Source organism: Rhipicephalus sanguineus, chromosome 4, assembly GCF_013339695.2.
Source record: "Rhipicephalus sanguineus isolate Rsan-2018 chromosome 4, BIME_Rsan_1.4, whole genome shotgun sequence".
In the NCBI taxonomy this organism is placed as follows: domain Eukaryota; kingdom Metazoa; phylum Arthropoda; class Arachnida; order Ixodida; family Ixodidae; genus Rhipicephalus; species Rhipicephalus sanguineus.
Window position 1 is genome coordinate 210,067,352 of NC_051179.1, and position 12,207 is coordinate 210,079,558.

The 12,207-nt window shown below is 46.6% G+C and overlaps 1 protein-coding gene across 1 annotated transcript in view; it reads left to right on the forward strand.

The window, feature by feature from the left end:
* The first annotated feature begins 334 nt into the window (after positions 1 to 334).
* Positions 335 to 12,207, forward strand: part of LOC119392025 (uncharacterized) — an 85,818-nt gene continuing 73,945 nt past the window's right edge. Inside the window, exon 1 of the mRNA XM_049415480.1 lies at positions 335 to 451. Coding sequence (XP_049271437.1) covers positions 335 to 451 — 117 coding nt within the window. The remainder of the gene's footprint in view (positions 452 to 12,207) is intronic.

Sequence of the window (12,207 nt, forward strand, 5' to 3'; positions counted from 1 at the left end):
TCGGTGCTACTTTCCATCGGTGCATTGGAGCTCTTGCAACGATGTATGCGGGTGCATGGAGCATAACTCCTGTGCCACGTCAAGCCGCATTATTACTGTTTTTCTCTAAAAGTTCGTCCCCTTGTTACGACATGGTTGCGGCAGTTGTAAGGGGAACAGCCAAAAAACCACGCAGCAAGTAATTTAGCTGCTAAAAGCGAGGGCACGAGACGGCGACCATTCATTTCATCCTTTCGGCCTCCCACATATCACTCTGAGCGGGCACTTTGTTTATTCGGCTCCCTTACACCTACACCCCGGTTCTTCACCACAAGTTAAAGCTGATCAGGTAGAAATGGCTCCTTCGGCTGCTATCATGATCCTTTCCTTTGCAGCAACTATTTTCCAGACGCACTGTCAAGGTTTACCTGAGAGACAGCCGGATTTGGGCGTTTATCAAGACGAATCAAAGGTAAATAACCTCCCTTGAAAGCTCCAATAGTGAACTGAGTGCTTTCCTTCGACAGTCACTGTTCGCAGGCTTCACTGAAGCAGCCCTGCGAAAACCTAACTATTCAGCGTGATGCTCTCATTTCGGGCAGTAAGACTTCGCTGAAGCTACTGCATCCCGCATTCCTCCTTGACAAGTGCATCTAGCGTGCATTTTGTGCTAATAACAAATCACAGTAACATATAACTGCAGTGGGTTACTTTACGTATCGTCACAGCATGAAACGACGCCGCTAATAGGCTTGCGCGAAGCCTTGTACTTCAAGCAAACGAAAAACGTCCCTCATGTTGCAAAAAGAGACGTGGAACATGTAACCTTAGCCCACTACGAGTCAGTGCGGTCTCTACCGGGTTCGCGGTTCTTGCCCACGGTTCTTCACCAGAATTTCTCCGAAAACTTCGCGTCTATCAATAACGAATCAGATTGATCTTGACACGGAGGGCCAAGTTTGTTCACTGATACTAGATACATGCACAGTCGAAGCGTTTCTTTCTTTCTTGTCTGGTGGCAGACATGTCACCGCCCCGTTATAAAGGGGACGCTCATAGCATCCATCCATCCATGTAAATTTACTGTATATGGTAGCTTTCGGCAGCAGAGTTCCGCGTAGGTCTGGCAAGCAACCAAAGCTATGCAGTATTGTCGAACTCCGTTTTTGCAGGCTACATATCTACCGAGTCGCCGATTGACATGTCTGGCGTTTCGAAGACCGGCGATAAACATTGGCTGTCGATGACTAGTGTTAATTCAGTTCGCTGCAGCGGCGGCGTCGAGAAATACCCGAATTAGCTAGAGCGTCAGGAGGTTCGTCTTTGGCCTTCGCGTTGGTCGTGCTTTCTTGGACTAGCGGCGGTTGTTTCTGCCGCCAATATGCAACAGCCGCCCCTTCGCTCCCGCGCTCGCGATTCGTTTTTCGTGGTCGCGTGGTTATTCGCCCCATAAATAGTCCTGCTCACTCGCCTGCCTTGTTCCTCTCAGCAGCCGACGCAGGGCGCTTTGGAAGGTGATTGTTTTATAGCTTTAAAACAGAGCACGCGAACTTCACGGTATCCGACGCTTGATCGTTAACAAACACATCAAAACATCATAGACTGCTTGAGTGGTGCGCTTTCAGATGCAGCAACCGGCGAGATTCTGGCAAAACGCGCTTTGCTATACCGAGCGGGAAAAAAGACGCCAAGTGACGGGCCGCACAGAATACGGCGGGATAAATTCGTTCCCGCGAATGATACCCTCCTTTCTGAGGTTAACGTTGCGCTGAGTACTCGCAAATGTTGTTTCGGTTAATGTTTAGGTCCCCCCTGTACTACAGCGACGTGGTTCGCGCGGTTTTGCGGGGTATAATGCATGCACAGTAATGTTACCGGACAGCTGTTATTGAGTTCGGCGTAAAATTGACACCTTTGGCTCACAGATAACGATCAGCGCGCCATGGAAACTGACTGTTACAACATTTCCACTGCAATCACTTTCCACTGGGTTCACTTTTGATCGTTGGTCTTCATGGCGTGCATGCTATTGTTGGATCTTTTTTATACTTTTGCAGCGCGACAAGCACCAAGCTGCGAATTTCTGTGAATGTTCCTCGCATGTTCTTTTTTTCTATATAACGAGATATGTGTGGCGTACCTGTTCTTAAAAGGCCCCTAAAGAGCCTCTGAAAATACAAAGAACGAGCTTGGTATTCTCTCCTGGCGTTTCTCCTCTTTTCGGCGCACTTCGTGACGCCAGCAGGCTGATTCACGCGACGTCATTAATGTACAAACTCTGAATTGGCCATTATACGAGAGATATCAGTTGTGACTTGTCTTTTACCCTGCTTTTCCATGCAGTCGCCCGCCTGTTCTTTCTTGTCTCGCATGGCTATCGTGCGCAGTCAACTGATTTCACTTCGTTTTGTCCGTTTTCGACTGCTCAGGCGGAGATAACGGTGTGTAGCCAACCAACGCGTAGTTCTGATAAGCTCAACGCTGCGCGATGACACTGTACACGTGCTTTATGAAGAAATAAGCGGCGAGGAGGAGATATCACCTGTAAGAAGGGTAGTAAACGCGAGAAAGAAACCGCTCTCTCGTCTTTGAACTCGGAGTGGTTTAGAGGCCCTTTAAATCTCATTGAAGCCATAGTGCCGATAAGACAGGGACCACAGAAAGAGGACGGGACGTGCACTACTCACAACTTAATCTTTATTTCGGAAGATATGTAGTACTTATACAGCAATGAAAAGACAGCAACCATCACCACAAAACCCTATCACACGCGCAAGCCTGCATCATCCGGATAGGCGATTTCTTTTGCACTAAGAGCAATCGAGGGTGCACTAACACAATTTGTATCTTCTTTAGCGATCAACCAGGCTTCGACAATCTCCCGCGTCCTTATCAAAGTTCCTATATAGAAGGGTGGCGGCTTGGGCTATTGTTTGTCCTATACAGAACTACACACTCATTCAACGAAGGTCGGCAGCCGCAGTCATTACAATGCACTGATGCATGCCCGTCGCGGTAACAGTTAGCCTTCTGTTTGTGCTCTCTGAGCCTATCATTCATAGCGTCTGCTCGTCTGCCCGATATATACCTTGCCGTACGAAAATGGGAATCTATAAGCAACGCTTTGAGCACAGGCCACGAAAGGGCACTGGTGCTTCTTCTCGCATCCTCGGTGTTTCTTCTGGAAGGGGTCGGTAACCTTACAAAAGCTCATTAGTTTTTGTTGAGCTGGAAACACCACATCTACTTCCGCTTTGCTGGCTTCATTCTTAAGGTTGTGGGATAACCCACAGCAATATGGCACGGATACTGACTTCCGCCTGTCTTGATTGTGCCTACTCGAGCTTGCCGGTTCTGTCAACTTTCGCAGTGCGCAAGAGTTGCGCAATGGGCCTTGGAAAGAGCAACGTGCAACTGCTGCTATACGCCACTGTACCTTCACGTGATTACTGAGAGGTGTGAGGGGGAGGGGCCAGAGCTGGCACCGTGCCAGGGCACGGACGGAAACCGACGGTCGGACACCGCGAGTATGAGACAAAAGGCTTTCGCCTTAATAGTGGTTAGAATCATCCTTGATTGCATCATGCGCGTCTCTAGTGTGTGTTTATTAACAGACAGATTACAGGAGCTTGACAATAAATACCGACACCGGATCGCGTAAGTGCCGCGCCATTCGCATTGTCTCATCGTGTCAGTACGCGTGCGTGCGTGCACAATGCAAGTGAAAACTGCACCTATTTCATGAAAAATTAGTTGGAGAACAATGGTATGCTTCGTTCGGGGCTGCAAGAACGCACGCAATTTGTAAAACATGCGTTATTCCACCTAAGGTCAACACCGCGCCAACGCTGCTTCAACCGCACTGGACCAAGTATGGCGGCGGGCCGTACGGTCGCGGTACTTTTCCCGTTCACTGACCTTAACACGGGGAAGACGACAGTGCAGGCCACCTGCGACAGAGTGCTTGTCAGCTTCGCTGGCAGTACACATGGTTTTACGAGTTTCTCGTGTTAGCTAGCCTTGACAAGAATGGCGCCTACAAAAAACAAGAAAACTCAGGGACCGTGTTTTGCGCCAGGGTGCGATTCGGGTACAGAAAATACGCGCAAAAGACATTACTTTTCCTTGCGCCGGCAGGCAGGCAGATTCCCATATTGGGAGCGGGCCCTACCAAGGTCTGACAGAGAGCTCTACAGGAGAGTTCAGCCGTCGGCGAAGAAAAATTTCACGCAAGGTAAATGCGTTGAGCCCGTTCAAGTGCTGCAAAATATTTGCGTGCTTGTGTGAGAAGCACGGGCAAGTGGACTCATTAAATGCTTTGTGGCGCTCTTGAAGACTCGGCATTTGCTTTTAGGTAAATACATTCATCTGGACGTTTTATTTTCTTGCTCGGTGTTATTTTATTTATTCTGTTTTCATCGACTATATAGAGCTATGTACCGATGCTCCCCTTGTGTTATATCACTGGCTACGTAGCCGCAGAGCATTCTGCCTTCGGGCTGCAGACATTGCAATCAAGCCTGCATCGTGCTCATAGAAAGCACTGCGGGACAGCTGCGAAATCAGATAACTAGAGAATGGGGCCTTGTAGAGCTGCCGTACTTCTTGACACATATCACGGAAAGTAGGCTGACACATGTGTTCCGCACAGTGCGCTTGCATTAAGGTGGGGTGAAGCTTCCCTTCGTAAAAAATCCAATTTTGGGATTTTGCGATCACGTGATAGAGAATGTCTTTATCTTTTAGAAAATATATCACACTTGGGCACTTGTGCTTTCAAAAATAAATTTTCGTCCTTTGTCTTTGACACGTTGACATTGAAATGCACGTGTACCCCTACATAATTTCTGCGTTTTCTTAAAATAACATTTTTGAAGTTGTTGTATCTTTTTCTCGGAAACTATCGGGTGTAAGCAAACAAAAAACTGTAGATGTGTTATTTAGTGGCATTCAGACAGCTGAAACTAGAATTAGAAGCCTAGGCGCATTTTCCTTTTTTAGCATAAAAAACCATTATAAATGGTAATTTCCACACATTGACAAAAGTAAAAAAACATAACAAATATAGTTTTTGTTGTGCGCTCACAATTTTAGATCCACTCTGGAAAGTGGTAGTAGCTACCTTTGTGCAAAATTGCAATGCTCTACAAATAGCAGATCTTTACAAAAATGTATATGTAAATAAACTAAAAAACAAAACAAAAATAAAACATACTAAACGCAATTTGAAGCTAATTTTGAGCTCCAATGGGAAGCTGAGTCTACATTTAAATACCTTGCAAATTTTACAGCCATAGCTTTTATTACCACTTCTGTATGTCCAAACTTTGAGACTCACTATTAAACTCTCAACCGCACCTTAAAAGATTGTAGGCAGTTTGCTGCAGCCCTGTAGGCAGGATTTTGCTGTAGTTGACTGCGTCGAGCATGTAAAGAATTGAGAAAATAAGTGGTTAAATTATTTTGCATTACTAGGGTTAGTTTTCTTTTGAAGGGACTCAAACAGGCGGAAAGCGAACATAAATAAAGAAATGGGACCCATGCATGAACTCAAAGAGCACCCACGAGTGTATTGTTCAGGAATTGCTGCTAATACAATTGTCTGAAGCGACGAAAGTGCCTCACTTTCTTTACAACTTTGAGCATACTGGCTCTGTGACGCCGCGGCCACAAGTGTAATGCACATCAGCATTGAATAAAAGGCAAGGCACAAATAGGCAAGGGAACTCGCACTGTCATGGTACATTTAGTAGTACGAGTGGTCCCGATGTATCATTTGTTAGCGCGTGATAATGTTGTAAGAAACTGGCGGGAACGGGGTTTCTTTTTACTGCCTATATACGTAGATAAATCTTATGAAGATGTAGATGATTTTGCCTTAACAAACATCTAAACAGTGGTACATTCAAATAACACTTCATCGACAAATGGTTGCATAGCAAGGGTTGAATTATGCATGGCTTATTTGGGCAACTAACTGGCGAAAGGTTCGCACTAATGGCGTGATCGTTTATTGACATGAGGCTATTGTTAATTTATAGAATTGTTGTTAAATGTACACGTCGATAAAGCTCTTTCACCGATTAAACGTCGCCTACATAATTACTTTAAGAGCAAAACCAAGCTGTCGGACTCACCACAGTGCGTTCAATGTAACGTCTCAGAAGACCTGCAACACGTTCTATGTGAATGCAGGCGATACGTATCAGAAAGACGATCTCTGAAGGCGGCCTTGCACCTTCAACGGGACTCGTGTTCAGAGCTGCGCCACATTGTGGGCCCATGGCAAAGCAGCACCTGTGCTTTACGCGCCACGAAAGCGCTGCTGACTTTCTTGCCGGCCACAAGCCTGGCCGAAACTTTGTAAACAGTGTAGTCTATGTATGTGTGTGTTATCAGTGTATATATCATAATCATCACCCTGGAGCACCTGGAGTAGCATGTCAGGCGAATAGCCCGGCAAACACCTCCAGCTTTTCATTAAAACATTTCTCTCTCTCTCTCACCGACGAAAATCTAGCAACGACCGACGCAAGTGCATTGCCACAAAGAAAGTTGGTGGCGCCTCCGACTAACGCCACCGCGGCGGGATCGCGAATGGGAGCCAGTTTGGAGCCGTCTTCTTTTTTTAAGTGCGACATAGATTTGCCCTTAAGGCGTAATATTTTGTGTGTATTAGGTGTGGACCGTAAGACCGTTGTTGTGTATTAAGTGAAGGAGTGTCTTGGGCAGTCTGGTATCATGTATCCAGCTATCACAGCTGGTCGTGTCGCTGTAGCGAACGCCGGCTTACAGGAGGTGATGGGAGCGTCCCGACTGTAACCTTTGGCATTCCTATATAGGATGGCATATATCTGCTTGCATCACTGGAACAGAACGTTACGGACACGTAGCATCTAGAGGTAAATGCGACTAGTTCCACGTTCAGATGACAGACTGTGTAATTGCCGCCCCAGCCCGGAGCCTCCTAAGCACGACTTCCTCCGCCCTAGTAAGGTAAGGGGGAGGGAGCAGACGCGCGGCAGAAGGGCGCGTGTATCCTTCCGGATAACTTTTTTACGGGCTCGGAGGGAGTTGAGGGGTTGAGGTGGAAGGAGAATGGATGGAAGACCTGTATCAGGAGGATAGGGGTGCTATGCAGAATGGCCCGAGCTTCTTGGGCACACGAGTTTGCTCCGTGCTCGCATTACGGCGGTCATGACAGGAAGACAGTGCGGAGCACGCAATAGCAGCGTTGATAAAAACGGCTACAAGAACGAGCATGGCGTCACTACGCATATGCGGCATTTGCGGCGGTTTTCAAAGGAACGCCGCGTGCGAACGCGTGAGCGCCGCCACTCAGTCAACATTTTGACAGTATAGCGACGTCAGCGTGATTGTCGCGCTATCTTTTTGCCAACTGTTCATCGCGCCTCCCATGGGCGTGTTCGTGGGCGTTTGTCCTCTTTCGGGAATTCTTTAGTTCCACCTGCAGCATGGAAATTTCCACTCTCGAAGGTAACAAGGCGCTCCAGCACTCTGGTGCAGCTCGTTTCGCTTCTCTGGAATATTGCAGACAAATAAATGGACAGGTTACTGCTATACTTACATTACATGTCTGAAGATATTTCTGTAGTAACGAATCGGCAGAAACAATGTCTCCACAAACAAGTAATAATATTATTTCTCGCCGCAAATCCCAGGGGCGCTTGCTTCGTGACTGAGTGGTACATCGTGAGCGCGGTGAAGTTGAATGCGAGACATCGTAGCCACGTGATGATATGACCTTTAGTTCTTCGCGCGTGTGTGCATATCTTGCGATTAAGCTGATAGATTAATCGTGCCGCTCGCTGGCGTTGCGCCGTGACGCTGCTCCTCCCCAAGAGCAAACGCGATGGGCGGACCCGATCTTCGCCGCGGGCGTCTGTAAATCAAACGACTGACGTGCGAACTCGGGCACATTCTCGTTGATTCTGAAAAGGCCCCAGTTCACTCGGGACTGTCATAGTGCCGTTATGCCTCTCAAGTGTTTCATGCAGTGGACGGTACTCAGCAGCTTCTTCGCATATAAAATAATTTGGTCAGCTTGCACTACTTGTGCAAGGCTGGCGCCATCGGAAGAGCTTGTGGTCACCTAGCTTCTTTGAGCTTATTACGTGGCTCGTCTACTTAGCTTGGTCTGCTTCGGAGTAATGAGTTCGGTCTCAATATTCATGCTATTGATAGCTAGGCTTTAATTAACATGATGTTAATTGATGTTTTAGTTAACACCGCATTAATAATCAGATTTCATTATCAAGGTCTCATTAGCACGAGTGTACCTAATTATGCTAATTAGGTAATCATAAGTACCGTGTACTGGAAGATTTTAATTAGCTTGGTTTGAATTAGCGCGCTCCTAATATGCGTTGTGCTAATTAGCATGGCCTGTTTAGCTCGGTCTTAACTAATATGATGCTGAACAGTCCTGTCTTAATTGTTGATGTTTTAATTACCACGACATTAATAACTCAGGTTAATTCGCAAGGTCCTGAATAGTACAGATGTAATTAGCATAATCCTATTTAGCACTACGGTAATTAACACAAGCTCGGTATTATCTTTGTTTTAATTTCCCGTCCTAATTGTCGTTTAATTAGTTTGTTCTTAGCTTTACACGGTTCATTAGCATGATCTTAGTAAGACGTGGCTTATTAGCTCGGCCTTAGCATGATTTGGCTTATTCAGCTTCGTCATAGCATGTCCTGACTTAGCTAGGTATACCGCCCAGCCAATTAGCTAATCAGCCGGGCGCACGTGCTCTGAGAGACGATGAGAAGAGAACGACGAGGGCGCGCGCCGGCCGAGCAACGCGCTAGAATGTACTGGCTGACCATGGTGATTATACACGTGGCCTTGGCGATTAGCTCTAGCCGCGGTGTCGTAAGGCGCTCGGTCGGAACTAATCTCAGAGGCAAAGGTGCTGATTATTCTAAAGGATACTTAGTGCAGACATTAAACGCTTGAAAATGAATTCAAACGGCCCGCGCACTTTCTGCCACTTTTCTTGCATGGGTGCACTTCTGCACTCAGTGGAACGACAAACAAATGAAAGAAGGTGCCTCTAGTTTGACGACACCACCCAACCTTCGCGACCGCCCTTGACGTGGCGCCGCGTTCCATCGTAACCAATGAAACGGATCGCGCGCTGAGGGATGGATTTCACCTTCTCGTACTGTTAGCTCGTTCAAAAGGGGGTGTCGCCAGAGCTCGGAAAGATCCCGAGTTTCGCCAAACTCGGGCCATCCTGCATAGCACCCCAGGCCTGCTGGTCAGCAATAGTGTGAGGGTTCGCAGTATGGCCTTGGATTCAGTGTAGCCTGACGCAAGTAGCTGCATTACGATTCATGGCGTGTATCGCCTCGCAGATTTCTATCGCCTTGGAAACATTCTTGAATTCCTGAATTGCCACTAAAGAATCAGTGAAGATGTCCAGTCGTTTGATTCCAGCAGCTTAGAATGGCGTCTCGCACAGCGTCATGGATGCTTGAAGTTCTATTTCTAGCGAACTGGCTTCCCTAGATAATAACGCCGGTGACCACTTATGAAATTGTGCCTAGTACTCAGAAATGATGTTCTCCGCCGTCTTGTAGTAGCAGCATCTGCGTAGACTTTGCGTGTATCAGCGCATGATGCTTCTATGCTAGTGCGTTCTTCGGTAATAGATGTCACACCTCCAAATTCTAGCCATCTTAGGTGAGCTATATTTCATGATCATCATCATCAGCCCCATAATCAACTTGCACGCTGGCCTTGAAAATGCGTGCGGTACAAAAACTCGGGTGAGCTCTTCAGCTCCCACGATGATGATGATGGTTTCTCCATCGAGTAGCCTTAAGCGAATGCATAAGTGACCCTCTGAGATTTTATTTGGTCACTTTAGCGGAAATGTTTAAATTGAGACCTTGAAGCCGCGAGTGAAAACCTAATATCTGAACTGTCTAGACGTACAAGAATAATTTTCGGGGTTTTGCGTGCCAAAACCAAGATATGATTTGAGACACGTCGTAGTATAGAAGGCTACGGGAACCTTTCGGTCAGCAGCCGTGCGCAGTAACCACTGTTCCACCGTGGCGGACTGTACAGATATTCGCTGCGAATTGTAATAAAGGTTGCATTACCTTTGTACCTAGTAGTACTAATGTGTCATTTAATGTGTCCCCAGCGTTCTTTAGAGAAACTAAATTAAAGCGTGAGCACTTTCCACTGCACATTTTAAGATGAATGTTCCCGAATGTTTTTGACGCTTGCGACGCGCTGTCTGAACAGGTAGAAAGACGAAAAAAAAACACGTGTTACACAACAGGAGTGCGAACGTGATTTTTTTGTGCGTCTTCCTTCGTGTTCAGATAGCGCGTCACACGTATCAACTGTGCACAACCAACTAGCCCCTACTCTGGCCCTTAGTGTTTTAAAAAGTGACTTCTCAAACATCTGCTTTAATTTCGTCGTACCGTTAGGTATATCGCGATTAAATAAGTTACACTGAATTGATTAATCTTATTGGCAACCGAGAAATTGCCATCTATGTACATGCTAAACCTGCATTTTGAAGTAATAATCTGCGTCGGGTAAGGTCGAGTCACGTCGATATTTGACACGCATGTTTAAACCATGAACGAGCATACATTTTTCGCGTAGGTTTCGGAGTCTGAAACACTCATTCGCCTAATGCCGAGCATTCACCTCATATGCCCCTGAGAAAGAGGAGCGCACGCGAATGCGCCCCGCGAAGCACTTCGCCCATATCGTTCCTCCTTCCGTCTACCTGTTTAGTTGCATTTTCAATAAGCTCTTCACAACGCACTACAACCATCACAGCTTTGGTAGCACTCAATCTCGGCTTCAATATCGCTGATATCGTGGTTATTGTTCAGCAAAATAAAAAGTTAGGGGTTCCTTTTTTACTAACGAGACTTCCGTAATGAAACTACCAGCCACCGACGCAAGGCGGCGCTGATTAGCACGATGATATGAATTATTACAGAGGAAGAATGCGTCTTTAAAAATTGGCCGCGTATCTGCGTGCTTCGCTGCAAATGTCGTCTAAAGACGATAGAAGGCGCTGCGTGAGATATGGACGCCATCTGGCAATACGTCGGGAAACATGAGTGCTGTGTTGCGGGCTGCTAGTCCCGGCGCAGCAGCAGGCGAAGACCGGCGGTGACCAACGCGACCGGCGGGGACGCCAGCCAGCCCGAACACGCGGTTTGGCGCGATGCGCTGAAGCAGAAGAAACGTCCGCACTCAACGAGTACTCTCCACACACTCTTTTATTTACACGTCGCCTGCGTAAAACAGGAATGCCAGAGCGGCGCCCCATGGCATTCGTACAGTGGAATACAGAACCGAAACCGAAACACAACAACGAGCTCGTGCAACGGTTACGGAGGAAGGCAAGTTTCAGCGCAGTCGCATTTTCAGCGCAGCTTAAGAAACTAGGGTCGTTAGAATTACGTAGGTATGCATTTTCTAATAAAGGAACACACCACCTAATATTAGCTAGTGATGTTGCGCCTCAGATATGCGTGACATTTACTTTTGATCGACAACGTTCACAAGTATGAACAGCCGTACCATTCAAGATGGCTGGCCCTTGGGCAAGTGGTTCAACTTTGGCCGAGTGGCTGAATCGAGTGACGTGCCGACAAACAGAAAGGCAGACCAAAATTTCTCCGTTTAAGTATCCCAAGAAAGACTATCGTCTTTAAAATTGCAAAGGCTGCGACGCATCGCATTTACGGCACCAAGTTGATGCCGCTTTTTTTTTTATCCAGCACACGACCCACTACAATGTCACTCTTTCGCTGATTGCAGACCATCACAGACAGTTACTGGTGTATCGCGCATGTCGCTCATTTTATGCACTAATTAAGTGCAAAATCCTTGCAAAGAGCTTGATATTTGTCCGCATTACTCTCAGGGTTCTTCATTTTTTTTCCTCATTTACTGATAAACGCTATTTTACAGCCACACATTTATATTTATTGCCGCAAGTATGCGGCGGTATAGCGGCTGCCCAAATTGAATAATATTATTTTTATGTCTCCGTAGTATGTAGCACTTCGTGGCAAAGTATGTGCTCAAAAGAATTTATGTGGTATAAATCGGCGAATGTCGCTACATTTATATACAGACACTTGCGCGTATTTTCAGCGTATTTCACATACTGTATGAAATTGTATTAAAGAAAATTTGACGGCGTCACAT